This window comes from Centroberyx gerrardi, chromosome 24, assembly GCF_048128805.1.
Source record: "Centroberyx gerrardi isolate f3 chromosome 24, fCenGer3.hap1.cur.20231027, whole genome shotgun sequence".
NCBI classification, from domain to species: domain Eukaryota; kingdom Metazoa; phylum Chordata; class Actinopteri; order Beryciformes; family Berycidae; genus Centroberyx; species Centroberyx gerrardi.
Window position 1 is genome coordinate 24,805,148 of NC_136020.1, and position 19,850 is coordinate 24,824,997.

Consider the following 19,850-nt stretch of genomic DNA (forward strand, 5'->3'; position numbering starts at 1 on the left):
ACCTTTAGTCTTTAGTCCGATACAGGAACAGTCTAAAGCCTGGTCACCTTTAGTCTTAAGTCCGATACAGGAACAGTCTAAAGCCTGGTCACATGACTTAAAGCCTTTATCCAAATGACTGGGGATTTTAATTCATAGACCAAACAATATTTTGTCAGGTTTAAGAAATAATAATAATAACAATAATAACAACAATAAAACCATAAATCCAATAAAATAAATCCATTGAAGTTTCAGTAAACAGCAGTAAGCTCTTGGTTCAGTCAGCAGAGGGCAGCAAAGCATCAGACAAACCAAAGGTTCTGCAACATATAAAGACAATTATCTTTCTGTACTCACCTTAACTCTCATATCTATTATCATAATATGATATTATTATTATCACTATCATATTCCAGTAGTCAGTCCATAGTCCAGTAATCAGTAATAATATAATTTACCATACTGTAATAATATAACACACCATGCTCATATATATATATATATATATATATATATATATATATATATACATACATATACTCATACACATACTTTTGACAGTTATCTGGATCCTCTGAGTCAGAGTTGCTTATTCTGCTCATAGATTTAAGACATGGACGTTTGAATTTGAGTTGAAGATTTAAAGACAGAGGCTACAAGGAGGAGCGGCTGCTGTCTGCAGAACACAAAGTGACACCTGAAACCCAGGAGATGTTCCTTCATACCAATAAGAAACCTACAACCAGCTCAGGCCGTATTTACACTCTGAAAATTTTATCAATAACAATGTGGTATTAAATACTGGTATGTTGTGACCTCCTTCAGGTTGGACTGAGCATGCTCACACAAAGACGTAACCTCTAATTACCTTACAGGTAAAATTCCTGTCGGTAATTTTAAATTTGGCAACAGCACCAACTGCCAGCAGACTATGAATGTGAAGTCGTTCCATCACACTGTTCTGGACACAGCTGAGATATTAAGAGTTGTGTAGCCTGTAAAACAAAACATGTCACATACATGATGCAGTGTCTGTGTGGTCAGATATACTGTATATTAGATATATATATACTGTATATACAGTATATATATATATATATTGTTCCATAAAAGAACAAATTACAGAACACAGTTCTATCTAAAGAAATGATGAAACTAATCCAGTTGGCAGACATTTTAATAAAACAATCCACCATGTTTTCTTCCTTCTTCTTCATGGGTATTGAACAGATTAAACCAGAGTTGTAATATTGATCACATTAGAAAACAGAAGAGGCCTTCTGGATGTTGTATCTTCAGAGTTTATTCCCAGTAGATATGAATGACGACTTTACAATCTAAAAGTTCTGTAGTATTTTCTTAAGTTTTTAACTTTGTTCCCCTCTGTTCCCTAAGAGCCACTGACTGACCTCAGATCAGCCAATAGGAACCTGTGTGTGTGTATTGGTTGTCATTTCCATTGTTTCTTATTCTATTGGTTGATTTTAGTGTCTTATGTATTCAGTGGCGACTGGTCATTAGGGGCATAGCCCCACCTGTTGTCACCAGAAAGAACTGTGCAAACAAATGATGTTATTATTAATTCTCAAAGATTATTATCTGCTATAATTTATTATCTATGAACATAGCATCTTCCTACATTGCATATCATTTGTGTTAGGATTTTGAACTAAAATCGGGAGAACGCAGTCTGAAGCTGCTTCAGACTGCATCTCCCGATTTGTGTCCGCAGTACGGTGGCGTGAATGTGGGGCTAGCCCCTGTCTCACAATGAAATGTGTATTGTACGTGGGAAAATATGAATACGCATGCTCAGAGTGTTGGTGTATTCAATGTAGATCACACGAATTTGATGACAAGTGAGGCTGACAGCCCGTAGCCCCACTACAGCGTCATTTCATATTTCAGAGTTGATTGGCTATCTGTCTGTTTGGCGCCAACATTAGTCGGCAAGAAGAGGGGAGACTTTTTTAGTTTAGCTAACGCCAGCTAACTTGAGAAAATGAACGAAGTGGATTTCATACTCGAGCACAGGTTTGAAACCCTTAATTTGGAGGAGAAATTGGAATTAAAGCGCCTTGGTGCCCACCAGCCACGGGATATTGTCATCACTCAAACTGCTGGTAAAAGTAACCGCGGGTTTAACGTGGAGTGGTTTTCGAAGAAAAAGTGTCTAACGGTTAGCATACAAAAGAAGGCACTCTTCTGTTTTCCATGTCTGCTATTTGGTGGAGATGGTACTTGGTCGAGGACGGGTTACAAAGATTTGAAACATCTTTCTGAGAGGATTGCGAAACATGAGAGCAGCGGGAGTCATCTGGACAATGCTGTGAAGTTGGGCTTACTTGGAAGGGTAAACGTCGCTGCCCAAATTGACAGTGCATACAGGCGCTCCATTGAGCAGCATAACAAACAGGTGGAGGAAAACAGGTACGTGCTCAGTCGGATCATAACATGTATTAAACTGTGTGGAAAATGTGAAACAGCACTGCGGGGCCACGACGAGTCGGCCGACTCTCTGAATCCGGGAATATTCAGATGCATTTTCGAGACTATGTGTGAGGGCGATTCGAGGCTTCAGAGGCACTATGACGCTCAGCCCATCTTCAAAGGAACATCCAGCACTGTACAAAACGAACTGTTAGACTGTATGTATGAAGTGTACAGGGAAGAGATAGCCAAGCAAGTGGACGAGACATCATTTGTCGCCATACAGGCAGACGAGACAACTGATGTCTCTTGTAAATCACAAATGGTGGTTGTGCTGCGATACATGTTGCCTGACAATACAGTGACAGAGAGGTTTTTGGAGTTTGTTGAAGTCAAAGATAAAACTGGACTCGGCCTCTCTAATAGCATCAAGGGTGTGCTGGAACCACTGAAGCTGGGAGACAAGCTGATCGCTCAGACTTATGATGGTGCGGCTGTAATGAGTGGGAACGTCTGTGGGGTACAGACGCTAATGAAAGAGACATACCCACATGCCCAGTTTGTTCACTGCTACGCCCACCAGCTGAACCTGACCTTGCAGCAACTTTGTTCAGCAAGGATGAGCGTCCTGAAGGTGTTTTTTGCAGATTTAACTGCTTTTGCCACCTTTTTCTCTGGCGCTCCAAAACGTGTCGCGGCTCTTGCAGAGGCAACACAGAGACGCATTCCAAGGCCACCCGCTGTGCGATGGAACTTTAAAAGTAGAACTGTCAGTGCAGTTTGGGAGAACCGTGCTGCGCTGCTCCAGTGTATGGAGGACATACGCACACAACCAGGATGGGATGAGGCCACCATAAGTGAGGCATACGGCCTGTCAAAGAAACTCCGGGACAGAGCCTTTCTGCAGCTGCTGGAATTCTTTTCCTTGCCTATGCCAGAAGTGGATGTTTTATACAACACTCTGCAAAAACGGAGCATCGATGCACCTGGGATTAGCAGTGCACTCACCCGTTTCAAGGAGAATGTCCAGAATATGTGGCAGCAAACTGATGAATTGGCCGCCACCGCTCATGATGGAGCAGACGAGCCAGGCCGACGAGTAACCAACACAGCGCCGGTGATGAAGGAGGCATGCGACACAGTCATCTCTCAGGTGGAACAGAGGTTTTCACAGAGTGACCACCTGATCGCTGCAAAGCTGGTTGACAGCTCGCTCTTCCCACAATTTGTCCTGTCATTCCTTACATCTGAGCTTGACTGTGCTGTGAAACTATGGCCTGTAGGAAACGAGGAAAAGTTGAAGTCTGAGCTGACCACTCTGTACCGCCACACTGAGCTTCATACCGGTAAGACGGCCCTGTCTCTGTTAACATCCATCCACGAGAACAACTTAGAGGAGGCTTTTGCTGAGACCATCACTCTGCTGAAAATTATCGTAACAACTCCTATGACGACATCTGAGTCAGAGAGGAACTTTTCCACCTTGAAGAGGATAAAAACTTTCACTCGCAATACCATGGGACAGCCGCGACTCAACGCATTGGCCATGCTGTCCATCGAAAGCCAGCTGATTCAGCAGCTACATGACTTCATCCCCAAAGTCATCGAGAAGTTTGCCCAGAGGAAGAACCGCCTTGCCGCCTTTCTCTTCAAGTGAGCCCTCAGCTTTGGTGAGTGAAAGCATATTTTATCATCCTGCCTTTGTGGTGCTGCTCCGTGCATTAGCCATATTGTTGTGCTGGATCGATTGATATAGATGGTGACGAGTGTCAGTGTGTCCATGCTTATCTATTAAGGTTGTTGTCATAATGTTGTTGTCATAGAATGGATCTGTATCCCTAAAAAGTTGTCTGTGCGCTTTGTTGTGGCCTTCAGCGGTGTTGAGCTCTTTGCTGTTCGCTTATGGCCCTGTAGGCTCATTTGTTCTGAGCTTGGTTGTGTCGGCTTAAATATTGCATCCTTAATTTAGGCTTGTGACAGTGGTAATGTAACTTGTGTAATTGCTCTCCTTCTCTCTCTCTCTCTCTCTCTCTCTCTCTCTCTCTCTCTCTCTCTCTCTCTCTCTCACACACACGCACACACACACACACACACACACTCTCTCTCTCTCTCTTCCTCTGTGTATGTGTACAACACCTGCTAGAAGCAAGCAACTCTGTCGTTAAAAGTGTTTTGTGGAGCCATGCATGGACCCATGACGTGGGCCGGCGCCACGAGGGGTCTTAAGGGGGCTTAGCCCCCTCAGTTATATTTTTTGCCCCCTCTGTTTAAGCTGTATGTATCTATAGAAAAATAGCAAAAAAAATAAAATTATTGGCCGAGATACATGTGACTTAGCTGTTGTTTCAGAACATTGGACAGCGCTGTTTGTTGACGTGTTAAAAAAACACATCAGTAGCAAGAGAGAGTACTGTAGTTTTCCTGGTATGTAGCCTATCTATTGAAGTGGTTGGTGCCCCACCAATTTTTTACATATAAAAACGCCACTGTATGTATTTATATAAGCTTTTAGATTAACTGATTTACAAACCCTGATGAAGGACATGTGCTGGGATTTACCTGCTGATTCCACAATATGTTTCAAAACTTTATTTAACCAAAACACACAGACGGTACTAGACTATGCAGTATATGATATGCATACAATCAAATAACACAGAAAAGATATGTCACAACAATAAATGTTTTCCATTCAAGGAAGATTTTCTAGGATAGTGCTGAAAGAACAAAGCTTTGTTTTTTCCATGCTCTCTCTCTCTCTCTCTCTCTCTCTCTCTCTCTCTCTCTCTCTCTCTCTCTCTCTCTCTCTCTCTCTCTCTCACTCTCTCTCTCTCTCTCTCCTGTTTTCACTGTGCCTCTCCTTTGTGCCTATGTAATAAAGCAGAAATGTCATTACAATGTAAAGAGGAGTGATGTTTTGACCCCTGATTCCTCCTGTTACAGTGCAGGATTAGAGATCAGGGGTCACCTCAGTACCCAGAACCCTTCATGGCAATGGACTGTCCTCCCATCGCTCCGTCGTGACGCCTCAACTGGTGGATCATCAGCAGGGAGACCAGCAGGCCCAGCAGCTAGACAGGTAGACAGACAGGTCATCAGATAGACAGGTCATCAGACAGACAGACAGACAGACAGACAGACAGGTCATCAGACAGACAGACAGGTCATCAGACAGACAGACAGACAGACAGACAGACAGACAGACAGACAGGTCATCAGACAGACAGACAGACAGACAGACAGGTCATCAGACAGACAGACAGACAGGTCATCAGACAGACAGACTCGGACAGGTTTTTTCCTTAGATTGACCTGTCAGTGTTCATAACTTCGGGGCGATGTCTGTCTTACTGTCATTACATGCTGCACAGCCTTTAGCCCTGCAGCACAGGCTAATTTGTTAGTATTGTGAGGGAGTCAGTGTAATACATGCATGGTGACAGCACATGGCAAATCCATTTAAATGAGATTTTTTTTATTATGTTATCATACCATTTTAATAATAACGTACAAAGTCATGCAAAATACGTACGACTGCAGACTCGGTATGATTCGAACTCGAGAACAATTCGTTCAAAATGATTTGTTCGTTCTGTTTTGCCCAGAAGTACCGGTGGCTCTACACAACAGTCCAGTGGTTGAATGATTCTTACCTAACTCAACCACAGGGGTTTGATGCCTGGCCTCACCCTCACAGTGTGGACTGCAGAAGGGATGGATAACTTCGACCAGAAGACAAACCCTAAACCCAACAGCTTCACAAGCTTCATGCCTGAACCGAACCACCACTGGCTGTTCATATTTATAGAGCTTAGTACTGATGGGAGCGTCTTGGTGACACGCGACAGCCGGGGCCTTGCTGGTGGCTCGCTAACAAACTGTCCAGCTGTTAGATGAAGGGGCAGTCATGGGAGAGCTTTTCACAAACTTAACCCATCTGAACCTTAACCCATCTGAACCCAAACTCATCTGAACCCTAACCCATCTGAACCCAAACTCATCTGAACCCTAACCCATCTGAACCTAAACCCATCTGAACCCTAACTCATCTGAACCCAAACCCTGCAGCTCCATCTTGAGTTTTTCATAAACTTGGCCAGCTAGCAATTCATATACAGTCAGCATATCTGCACATTCTGTACATGTGTTACCCCACCCTCTTCTCATGCACCTTTCTTAGTAAACTAAGAAATGCCTTAGACACAGCTGCCCTGTTCAAGCCAAAAAAAGGTATCAATCCCTTAAGTTACCCTGGAGAAATGCCACTATTTGCCAGCTGAAAAAAAATTGGAGGAAAAGTAAACTGCATGTTCATTTTTATATGTTTAAGGAACAGATACGCATTTACAATAATGCTGTCAGGGAGGAGAGACAAGCCCATTCCTCAAAGATCATTTCTGTGAATAAAAACAACCCCAACATTCTTTTGCTTGCGTCTGTTCTTAAATGCGAAGAATTTGCATCATTTTTTAAAGACATAATAGTTCATATCAGAGCTGATATTTTTAACCCTTCTGTTACCACTCCCTGGGATCTCCCTGCCCAGGAGCCTCAGTCAAGGATGACATCCTTTGATCAGTGAAGAAGCGATCAGTGACACCATTAGGAAGATGAAGTCATCCACCTGTGTTCTCGACCCTATTCCAACAAAGCTTTTTATTGACAGCTTTCACTGCCTCTCCCAGGATACAACCAAGATAATAAACTCTTCTCTACAATTGGGCATCTTCCCCAAAGCCTTCAAATTAGCAGTAAAACCTCTGCTTAAGAAACCCAATCTGGACAGTGCTGACCTCAACAGTTACAGACCCATTTCTAACCTCCCCTTCCTCGGCAAAGTCCTAGAGAAGATTGTTTTTAACCAACTATATCATCACCTAACCATTTCCAGTCAGGTTTTCAGACCGACCGCAGCACTGAAACAGCTCTTCTCAAAGTAGTTAATGATCTTAGAACTACTGTTGATGCAAATAAGGTGTCTATCCTCATCCTTCTATATCTGAGCGCTGCACTTGACTGACCACAGTATTTAATTTGACAGACTTGAGAAATGGGTAGGTCTCTCTGATACTGTTCATGATTGGTTCTGCTCTTATCTAACCGGGAGACAGTTCTTTGTTAGCCTGGGTGATTATGTATCTCAGACAGCTGATATTGATTATGGCATTCCAAGGTAGTATTCTCGGCCCTATTTTATTCTCTCTATATTCTCCCACTTGGTCACATCATTAGGCATCACAACGTCAATTACCATTGCTACGCAGATGACACACAATTATACTGAATATATCCATTTCACCGGATGACCCTAATGCTCTGAGTGCCCTTATTGCCTGTCTCACTGACATCAATATTTGGATGAGCAAAAACTTTTTACAATTAAATGAAGAAAAAAACAAATTCTCCTTGTAGGACCTAAAGCAAAAAGAGATAAACTACGCTCAATGCTGGGCTGTCTGGCTGAACAGGTCAAAACCGATGTAACAGATTTGGGAGTAATTTTAGATTCTGACCTTATCTTTAACTCCCATTTTAACAAGGTCACAAAGACAGCCTTCTTTCATTTTAGGAATATAGCCAAAGTGAGACCTTTTTTAACTCAGCAAGATGCAGAAATGCTTATACACGCTTTTATTACCAGCCGACTAGACTACTGTTGCCTTCTGCTTCTACACCCCTAAACTGTGGAACGCTCCTCTAGATCTCAGAACAGCTCGCTTGGTATTTTTAAGAAGAGGTTAAAGACCTATCTTTTTAATCTGGCATTTATTTAAGTTTATTTTATGTCCATGGCTTTTTATGGTCTTACCCTTTTATCCCTTTATTCTTAGATTTGTTCCCCCTGGTATTTGATAGTATTATAGTATTTTCTATTACTATATTTATAGTATGTTGTATTTATTTATCTATTTTATTTTATTTCTCTTAACCTGTTTTACACTTTTATTTGTTCCATATATTGTATTACTGTTAATTGCTTAGCTTTGTATGTCTACCATTTTGCTCTTTGTTTTTATTTTTACTTTTTATGTGAAGCACTTTGGACTATATTTTTTATGAAAGGTGCTATACAAATAAGGTTATTATTATTATTATTATTATTATTATTATTAATATTACTTAAATATACTTGGCACTTTGATTTTCACAATGCACATTTTCATGTCAAGACCCTTTTTGTACACACACACACACACACACATACACACACACACACCCCAACACAAGGCTGGGTAATACTGAGATGCTGTTTTCAAAGCTGCAGGTCACACTGAGTGCTCTGGATTTTGTTTCATGGCTCTAGTTTGGTGGACGGACACAGACATAAAAACAAAACCAACACATTTCACATTTTCACAACCAAAAAATTAGGATGACGGTCTAGCTTACTGCGGTGACAGCAAATCCAAAGAAGAATCCCATGCCAATTTTAAAGAAAATGTCGAGCAATGTAAATATGAAACCGCCGCAGGACTAGAGAAGAGGAGACAGAGAATGGGTAATTAGTTAACAACATCACTGATTGGTTGATTTCTTGATTGGTTGGTTGATTGATTGATTGATTACCTGTGCATAGACTTGATCTGGACCTGTGAGTCCCTGTAAGGAAACGTGGGGAAAATATGGTCACCATGACAACTTTGCAACTTTTATTTTGAAAAGATGGCCCACTGCTCTGCTGCTGTGTCAAATAATGGAAACCTGATATGAAGATCTAACATCAGGACAGAATTACTTTTTTAATTTACTGTAACTAAAAACCCTGTTAGTGAACATCAGCTAGTAACTGGACAAACAGATGAACTGGACAGTAACAGTAGATTATATTTATAACACTAACAGGAGTGTACAGCACCCAACATTCACCCAAAAAGGGCACAAATTCACATGAACACGTCCATAAGGCAAATCCACAGAAAACATACAGAGTTACTGCAGCTCTGTCTGATGATACCAGGTGGTTTATGGAAAAAGTGCATGAAGAATTACTGAGTGTGATCTATTACACATCTGAATCACCCTGACTAAATACCATGAAAAACTGTCTGTTTCTTTTGAATCAGAGATGTTGAACATCAGATATCTTCATGTATCAGTTAGCTAAACCAACCTGAGGTCTTGCTGTACATCCACTGTAGCCATGGCATTCACATGAATCAGGGATCTCAGCGCCCCAGTCCTTGGCACTCACCACTCCACAGCAATGGGTCTATAGGGAGAGACATTATTTTGATTTAATTTTGATAAACTTTAGTGATCCTCAAAGTGAACCTGGGCTGTTGCAGCAGTAGATGATGCATAGATAAGAATAAGAACACAGGCCTTCTCCAAATCCACAAAACACATTAGAATTAGTAAATTCCCAGGATCCCTCGATTTTCTGTGAGAGTAAAAAGCTGGTCCACTGTTCTGCGACCAGGATGAAATCTGCCTTGTTCCTCCTGAATCGGAAAATCTGAACATCAGCTGGAGCTCCAGCAGCTTGGCATAGGCTTTCCCAGATACTAACCTTTACCAAACCCTAACCGTAACCTCAACCACGACTACCGATCTAAACCCAATTTTAAATGATCTTTGGAAACATTAAGAATGATAACCTCGACCACATGATTAACCCTAACTTCTAGATTAGTATATTTCCAAAACCCAACCCGTTCTGATCATTGGGAGTTTGTACATGGGACTTGTCCAGACAGGAGCAGCTTGAATAACATCCACCAGCCCGTGCCCTTCGCTTGGCTCCTCCATTCAACTGCAAAGTCAACAGACAATGCAGGGAGAACAATATACTGTACCAACAATATATTGTACCAACCTAACCCTAAACCTAAGAATGTGATCCTAGTCAGCTAGCCTGGTTAAAGGTACCATGTATATTTTCTAGCTCAATGCTGACATCTATCATTAACCATGTTCATCCACCAAATACACCACTGAGCCAGCAGGCGTGAACCGAATATAAAAGTTGAGATTTTGTTAACATGCAAGTTGTTTGGTGGATTATATACATGCAGAATTTATATACATGCCAGTTAGTACAAAAAAAGTCTCAAGTTATATTGTCTGAGGTATGTTTTGCTGATAAGCAAGGCAGAAACAAATTGCCAGATTTTTGAATGGACCTTGGCCTGATGTTCTCTCCACAAGCTACGCAGAAGTGTTAGCCGAAACAAAGGCTAACATTGAGCACAATAACAAAATAATGAATTAAACATGTAGAAAATGTTGCTATTACGGTTACCTAACATATTCAGTAATGGTGTATTTACAAGCCACTTATTATTGCTATTGATGTGTTTCTGTGTTGTTTTGTCTCTACAGGAGCAGGTGGACAGCAGTTAGGGTTAGGTCTGGGTGGGTCATCAGAGGGTTAGGGTTAGGTCTGGGTGGGTCATCAGAGGGTTAGGGTTAGGTCTGGGTGGGATATCAGAGGGTTAGGGTTAGGTCTGGGTGGGTCAACAGTGCTTCCCTGTGGCCTCACTCTCATTTTGGGCAGCCTCCACCACCTCCTCATGGTTACCACTTTAGCTTTAGGTTGATTCTTCGGTTTTACACTATACAACACTTACACTCCGCTCTCCATGTATCATGCTGCTGATTCTCCAAACCCTCACACTCCATGGTTTTTGACCTTATTTGCTTTACTTAGTTAAATAAATTACTTTGAATTTTGAAGTTGTGTGTGGACTCTCTCATTTGTTACAAACCTGAGAGTTAGTTAGAAGGCTAACTAGTCAAGACAGAATTACAAAAAAAGGTCGGCATCAAGGTATGCTAACGCTAGCTAGCTCCCAGGCTAATAAAGCAGTAGTCCTCACGCCTGCCTTTGTCCTCATGCCTAAAGTCATATTATGCTTCAGCAAAGCAGAAATATTACACACATTGCGCCTTCAATAAGAACGTGTTCTTAGCCAGCCTACATAAATAAGAGTTAACGGTAAATGGAGTACAGTACACTTTTCTGGAATCCGCTGAGAAACTGGTTGAATCCTTCTTCTGCCATGTACTTCTCAGCTACTTCTGAGGAGGCGCTGTCAAAATCAGCCTTGAGCTGTGAGGACAGAGAGAGATCAGCGTTAGCATCACCGCCGCCATCATTTTCATCATCAGCATCACCACCGTCGTCATCTTCATCATCAATATTAATCATCATAATCAATAACATAAGTCGGTAAATAGATAAACAAATAGACATAGATAGACAGATATTTAGATAGACAGATAGTTACTGTACTAGATACCTTATTTCTGTAGGCAGCGATGATGATCCCAATAATCATCATGATGAGCAGTCCAGCCACCATGAAGCCTGCAAACTGCCCAACCACATTAAACAATATTAATATCCAACAATATTATCAATTGTCAGTCATCCAACTGATCAATGTACACCATAATGGATTATGGATCCCTGTCATGTTGGTACCATCTGTGGTGTTCCTAGGGCTGGGTATCGGTACTCAATACCTTTAAGGTATTGACCAAAATAGCCCAGTACCAAGTAGTATCGAAACTTCTCCAGTCAAACGATACCTGCATTCAATACTTTTTGTACACAGATCTAGAAAAAAAATGACTATTTGTACGGTTTTGCTTGCAGCCAATCACCACAAGCGTTCTTCGATTTAATGTGACGTGTGATTGGCCCACTACCGCAGCAGCTACAACCCATACAGTCTGTGGTGAAGTCGAGCGCGGTGTATGTGACGTTGTGAGTTGGCAGTTCAGCGTGCCGAGATGCCACCAAAACGTAAAAAAAAAAGGTATCGAATGAAGTACTCTATTGGTATCGGTATCACTTTAAGGGTACTGGTATTGGTACTGGTATCGTAATTTTTTAAACGATACCCAGCCTTAGGTGTACCTACCACTTTGAGGACCAGCTCCTTCTCTGCACATCCTGCAAAGACTCCCAGGCAGGAGATGAAGAGAACACCGAGGGCGAACACCCAGTACCAGCCGTGGCTCGGACTTCCTGCCACCGCCAGCTGCACCGCAATGATGATGATGATGATGATGATGATATGACACATATACAGGAGTAAGTAGATAGTAACTGTACAATGGTAACACCCGGTACCAGCCAAGGTTCATGGGTTAAGGTTGCACCAACACAACCCAGTTACGATAATACAAGATGGATCAGAGCAGAATAACTGCATGACTGTAACACCAACATTGTTTTCTGATCCTAGTATAATGATGCTGGTTGACCCCTCCTCGTTTTCTGACCCTAGTTTAATGATGCTTATTGACTCGTCTGCTCCCAGTCGTCTGACCTCTCCTTGTTTTCTGCTCCTAGACCACACGATGGAGAACAAAAGAACCAACAGAAGAAATCTCCCTGCTGTGGCTCATCTGCCCAGCAGCCACACATGTGGTAAACACATGGAGGTTGGCTACAAGATTACCCACAATCCTTTGTGTTTTATGTGGAAAATATAAAATAGCTAAAGGTGTCCTCTGCATGGAACCGCAAAGTGTAACTTTTTTGTTTTTTTGGTGACTTAGTGACTAACAGTGAGGTCAACAGTAGATTAAGCTTCAGTTCCTAGATCAGCAACATTACAAGCAACCAATAAGTAAGGAGGTCAGAGGTCAGAGGTCACAGCACCCAGACAGCCGTAATGGCTATGAATGAAAACCTTCCAGCCAGACAGAAAATTGTGCATCATAATTAGAATTAAATAGCATAGAATCAGAATTAGTTTAAAGTTTGTCGGTTTTGTGTCTCATAATATATAATTCCTCTCCTCCTCCTGTAGCTTTTCTGGAGATATTCTGACAAACAGTTTGGACTCATTGTTGCAGCAAGAGGCAGTGGAGCTCGCTGCTTCAACTGACAGCTGACTGGAGACAAGACTGTCTCCAGTCAGGAGGAATTATATACTGTATATGTAGGTCCAAAATCAAATTGACAGTCTACAGTCTGACTCCTTGCTGCACCTTCACCAAGTGATCAGAATGTGGAGAACAGAGCGACCAACAAAGCGATCCATAGATTCCCTGCTGTGTGGGGCTAAAAATGAAAAAAACACAGCAAGTCCCTTAGTATAGTACAGAACAGATACTGTATGATACTACAGTATCTGACTAAACACTAACATTACAGGATCTAATGACAGTAAACATTAACAAGCTACAGTTCAGAGTGTAAAACCTGAAAATTACTGGTCGCTTGCTAGCTAGTATTATGGTTGTATTTGACTCCTCCTTGTTTTCTCATCTTAGGCAAGGCAAGTGTATAGTATTATAATGCTGCTTGACCCGTCCTTGTTTTCTCATCCTAGTGTTATAATGCTCTCTGACCCCTCCTTGTTTTCTGCTCCTGGTCTGATAGTATTTCTTGACCCCTCCTTGTTTCTGTTCTGGAAAGAAAACAAAACAACAAGCAGTGGAAAACTTCCTCCTGGGGTTCATCTGCTCTCAATTAAGGACCCAGAGTGAGCCAAGCCATTACAGCCTGATTGAGCAACAAACTCATTCACTTCCCTCCACATGCATTTGGACAAACAAGCCAAACAAAAGATTACCTCCCTGTCTCTGGAAAAACAGTCTGGTTAGGAACGGTGAATTCTTCCCTGAAACCTGTTTTAAAGATGTGTTATTACCAAGACATGGTGTGCCAGCACCATGGGTGTAGGAAGCAGTTGGCCATTGGGGGGGACAGAGTTGGGTAGGGGGGTCCGGGGGCATGCTCCCGCGGGAGGAAACATTTTCAAAAAACAGCTCTGCAATACTCTTTTCTAGTAACTTTTAAAAAGACTATCTGATGAAATTGACCAGATAAATAAGAAAGAATAAACTCCCATAGATGAACAGATGCTAATAAGAGAGAGTGAGAGAAAAGAAAGATGTGAGGAACAGAGGATGTGCAAGCACAAATGAAAGGTATGCTGTTGTGCCAAGGAGGAATACAATGTATGTAAATAGTCTTCTTATATCATGACTGTCAACAAAATGTTAATAGCTTTGTTGCCACTGCCTCCAAAAAGCACAGACAGCTCTGTCCATCAGTTATTTGGCCTCTGTCTATTTGCTTCTGTCTCCTGTATGCTTGTAAGTAATCTTTCTCTGATATTATTACAACACCATATTTCATCTGTGATGATTAAAATGGCAAGCTAGTTGTTTTGCAGTGACTCCAGTCTTGTTAACGTTAGTTCAGTAACTTCAACAGAGCTTGAGGTGACATGTAGAACAAGTAAATATATTTAATTTAGAACAAGAGTGACACCTCTTCACTAGATCTATGCAGCTTTGTTTTTGGCTGCAGTTTGACTCAGCGGTGTGTGTGAGCGGAGCGCTGCCTTCAGTCTGTATGCTGCTGTCTGCTCCATCACTGACTATATCAAGCTCATTCAAGTCTATTTCTAATGGCTTTTTTCATATGGAGATACTCTCTTCATTCAACTTCATTCCACAATGCTCTGCCGCGAAGCCAAAGGCTTATCAAAATAAAAGTCCCGCAGTTAATTTTTCAATGAGGAGGCAAAATAACACACTTTTTTGAGGAGGACATTAATATTGGAGGGGACATGTCCCCCCTGTCCCCTGTGCTTCCTACGCCCGTGGCCAACACATGTATTATATATTTACTGCTGTATTTGGTCATGGGTATTGTGTGGGGAATATACATATAGATTATAGATTATATATATATATGTATGTATATGATGTCCTGATTTGTGTCTATCCTGAATGAACTGAGAAACCAGGTTTATTTGACTATAAAGGATAATGAATCTTTAACATGTGTTGCTGTTAGCAGGTTTTATTGAAAAGTAACAGCAGTTGTGTGTAGAAACTGAAAAGAGAGACTTTTCATCTGCTTCTCTGCTTTAATCAAACTGTTCTCTAAAACAGAAGGAAGCAGCCAAACATCTGACTTCAATTTGGCTGTTTACATTCAAAAAGCTTTTTACCCAAAGCTACATATTCTGTGCTGTCTGTTAGTCTGTTGTTCCATGTGTCTGTCTGTACTGTGTGTTAGTCTGTTGTTCCATGTGTCTGTCTGTACTGTGTGTTAGTCTGTTATTCCATGTGTCTGTCTGTATTGTGTGTTAGTCTGTTATTCCATGTGTGTGTCTGTACTGTATGTTAGTCTGTTATTCCATGTGTGTGTCTGTACTGTACTGCTGTGTTTGTCTGTTAGCGTCTGTTGTCCTGTTCCATGTGTCCGGTGGTTAGAGAACATGTTCTCCCTGACCTCTGACCCCTCTGCAGACATGTGAACATGTGAACATGCGTGTGCGTCTCAATAATGACACTGGAGGAGATGAAGTGTTCATGAGTGTGATCTCACCTCCCGACTGTAGCCGCCGGCCTTCACCGCTCCCAGGATCAGCAGAGCGCCGACGATCTGATCAGACACAAACCACCTTACATTATTACTTTGATCACAAACCACCTTACATTATTACTTTGATCACAAAGCACCTTACATTATTACTTTGATCACAAACCACCTTACATTATTACTTTGATCACAAACCACCTTACATTATTACTTTGATCACAAAGCACCTTACATTATTACTTTGATCACAAACCACCTTACATTATTACTTTGATCACAAACCACCTTACATTATTACTTTGATCACAAAGCACCTTACATTATTACTTTGATCACAAAGCACCTTACATTATTACTTTGATCACAAACCACCTTACATTATTACTTTGATCACAAACCACCTTACATTATTACTTTGATCACAAAGCACCTTACATTATTACTTTGATCACAAAGCACCTTACATTATTACTTTGATCACAAACCACCTTACATTATTACTTTGATCACAAAGCACCTTACATTATTACTTTGATCACAAACCACCTTACATTATTGATCAGACACAAACCACCTTACATTATTGATCAGACACAAACCACCTTACATTATTGATCAGACACAAACCACCTTACATTATTACTTTGATCAGACACATCTTAACAACTTAAATAAAAAATAAAAGCCACAAGAAACATTTTTGTCCATCAGCCACAATGACTGGTCCATCCAGTAACTTACCAGCCACTTTCACCATTTCACCAGCCAACTAGAACAGGACACCATTTTTTATTATTTAATAAAATTAAATAATAAACCCTAAATAGGATCAAATCTACATATTATGGTTGAATTTCACACATTATAACTGTGCTAATGAACTCGGTAATTTCTGCTCTATTGCATTTGTATCAGTGTGTGCTGGTTCTATTCTGTACTTTACTGTACTTCTGCTTTTACAAAGTCATTCTCACACTGCATCACTAGAGGGAGTCCAGGCTCCAATAAGCAGACAAACCTTCAGCTGGAGGGAGATCAGCTCAGCAACAAAACCTTCTCAAAGTAGCAACTCACCGTTCTTCTGTCCTTTTCTACTTGGTTCTGTTCTTGTAAATCTTGTTGGATTATCTAGCAGGATTCTACTCTATTGCAGATCTTTACACCTGATAATGCGACACATGGAAAATCCACTTCAACATGTGAATCTGTCCATGGAGACGCTGTATCTTTATTGATCTATTTGCTATAATATTTAAATTTTTTATTTTTTAATTACTGTACTAACTATGTTATCTTCATTACTCTGATTTCTATATGCTATTCTGTGCTGCTGCAACAACTCAGTTCCCCCATGGATAGTATTAAAGTTTCATGTAATGTAATCTAATTTAATCTAATCTGGTGCCACAGCTGTTGTTTGAGTTGCATTCATGGATGTTTGGCAGCTGTCGTTTTAATGTGTTCTCCTTCCCTTTGAAAGGAGGTTTGTGCTGCAAGTAAAGTTCACAACATGAGAGAGTTGAGGAAACCCTGGTTACTTATCGTAACCCTGCTGTAAACTGTGCTGAACTGCTGTAAAATGTTCCTCAAACAGTAGTAGTCTGCTCAAATTCTCTTTTTTCTACTTCTTAGCACTGTGTTACTGTCCTTCATGTTTGTACCTTGTTTGACATGTACGCGCGCGCACACACACACACACACACACACACACACAGACACACACACACATCCCCTGGAGCTGAAAACATCTTTCTGCAGTGAAGGTGAAAGTGAAACATTTGACCTTCAGTGAAACAAACAGCTTCAACCTGAAATTTAATCTGTTTCTCCACCGGTGTTTTGAGTTTATTCTCCGCTGGTGTTTTTTGGCTTTATTCCATGTTCTGTTCCAGGAAGCCACTATTTACTCAAATCAGGGGAAAAATGGAACCGTTTAGGAAAACGCTTCAAACGTCATGCGTCATTCTTTTTTCAATGTTTTATCCACTTTAAATTTTATTCCACTTCTATCAATTGACAGTTTACTATTGTAATATTTATTACCTCTTAAAATCATTCAACATAACTCCAAATGCTTATGTCCAAACACATAAAAGGTAAAACTGTTGAAATTTAAAAAAGCTTAAATTAATGCCACATGAAGAACTGATGTGAATTCTGTTTTGGTGAATTTGCCCTTCAAGAGTTCAGTCTGTTTCAATTAATCAGCAATTTCACCCAGTTCACTTGTCTCCTTTTTAACATCTTTGTTTTTAATTCTCTCTCTTTGAGCGTCACATTTTCTTTGACTCCTTCTTTCTAATCTCTTTTTTTGTGTTTTATCTTTTGTTGCAAATAAACTTAATTGAACCAAACTACTTTCAACTCAAAAAGTCTCCATTTTTCCATGTCCTGCTCTTACACAAGTCTGTGCATCTGGAGGTTAAAATACTTAAAATATGGATTTTTAACCATCATTAGTCAACTATCTTAATGCAAGCTACTCTACTAGAGTGTGTGCCTTATAATTGGATTTGCAAAGAAACTGAAATAATAAAAACAGAAATAAATACTTTTTCCACTTACCCCAAACAATACATTGAAGAAAATAAAAAGGCATTTCAGGCATCCATTGATTTTTCCCATCTTCCGTCAAATTAGTGACTATTACAATTGATTGGAAAGTGTGTAACAGTAGGTAAAGTCCACTATCTGCTGTAGTCAACCAGCGGCTGCTGTGACAAACTACATGCAGACTGCAGCTATATGTGCTGCACGTAGGATTCTGACTGCAGAACTGCAGCACATAGAAGGGTTTTCTGTTTTCAGACCTCTTTCATACAAGATGGACTCTAGCAGACTTAATGGTGACGATAACCAATAATAACCAGGATCATACAATAAGTGGATTTGTAACAGTAACCAATAGTAACTAAGGCCTTGTTGCGTTAAAGTGTTTTTTCTCCTGCTCTTTTTGTGTGTTTCACTCTTTATGAAGTATTTCACGTTCAAATTACAGTTCCAAGCCACAAACGCCTGTCTCAACGTGCGTTCATGTAGGCAATCAGTAAATCTGCAATCGTTCTCATCCCCCTGCCTCGTTTTGGTTAATGGTCTCAAGATGCAAACTAAAGGTGACGCTATGGACTTTAGGCTACTTTACTATCTGTAAGCTATCCAAAATACTTTTAATAATCATAATTATGTTACAATTTATATGGTTTCTACCCATCATCCAATGTTGATTATGAAAAAATGCAATTAAAACTGTTAATGGCCAAAGCACAATTCACACTTGCCTATTATTATGTCCTTTGTTTTTGTTTTATTGTTTTTTACTATTTGATGGTCTTATTTTAACTATTTTACTCCTGTGAAGCACTTTGTGACTTTGCTCTGTGAAAGGTGCTATATACTGTAAATAAACTTTACTTACTTACTTACTTACCCTTAAAGTGGATACAGACAACTTTTCAACTTTCCCCCAGTTGTCCCCCCTAGCGTTTCCACCACTGCTCATTTTAGAAAGGCCACTGCAAGAAAATGTGTTCTTTGTTTAGATTAACAAACGGACAATGGATCATTTGTTTGTTTCTGGCTGCTAGTGTTAGCTAGCGTTAGCAACATGGCTAACGTTGCTAACGCTAGCAGCCAGAAACAAACAGTTAGATGTTTGTTTCTTTTGTTCCAGAAACAAACATAGATGTTTGTTTCTGGCTGGTCCTGGCTTCCTTGTAGCTCCTGGTTCATTTTCTGGCTGCTAGCGGTAGCATTAGCAACATGGCTACCGATAGCTACCGGGGGAAAACTGATCTTATTCCTCTTTTGGTTGCGCAATGGATGACGCACTTCCTTTGTGCCATAAATCGAGCCCTCTCCCGGGAGATCGTACCCGGTGGCAGACAGAATTTCATAGTGAAAGCGAGGCTTATAGGGAACTAATCTAAACACTGACGGTGTCATTATTCTACAGCCATTACACTGTGCAATCAACATTTACTTCATAATGATAAGTTAAAGCAAAAAGGTTGTCTATAGGGTCTTTGAGAAAACATAAATCCACCAGGGAAAAGTAATTTGATCGGCTCATTAGGCCATAAATTCTCCACACCTGCTGAATGATTAAGGCTAACTCTTCAGAGGAAGAGTCCACACCATC

The 19,850-nt window shown here is 40.7% G+C and overlaps 3 protein-coding genes across 3 annotated transcripts in view; 1 reads left to right on the forward strand and 2 right to left on the reverse strand.

Annotated features, from left to right (window-relative positions):
* The window catches only part of LOC139910704 (tetraspanin-8-like), a 140,209-nt gene that overhangs the window by 53,602 nt on the left and 66,757 nt on the right, over window positions 1–19,850 (reverse strand). The gene's annotated exons all lie outside the window — the stretch shown is intronic.
* Window positions 2,537–4,069, forward strand: LOC139910700 (zinc finger MYM-type protein 1-like). The gene has a single exon (XM_071898077.2). The coding sequence runs from the start codon at window positions 2,537–2,539 to the stop codon at window positions 4,067–4,069; it is 1,533 nt and encodes a 510-aa protein (XP_071754178.2).
* Window positions 4,987–18,467, reverse strand: LOC139910697 (tetraspanin-8-like). Its single transcript, XM_071898074.2, has 9 exons — window positions 18,278–18,467; window positions 15,719–15,775; window positions 12,282–12,401; window positions 11,655–11,729; window positions 11,369–11,464; window positions 9,524–9,622; window positions 8,980–9,012; window positions 8,803–8,886; window positions 4,987–5,483 (listed from the first exon to the last, which is right to left on the reverse strand). Exons 1-9 carry the CDS (start codon window positions 18,335–18,337, stop codon window positions 5,382–5,384), a joined length of 726 nt encoding a protein of 241 aa, XP_071754175.1. The 5' UTR covers window positions 18,338–18,467; the 3' UTR covers window positions 4,987–5,381.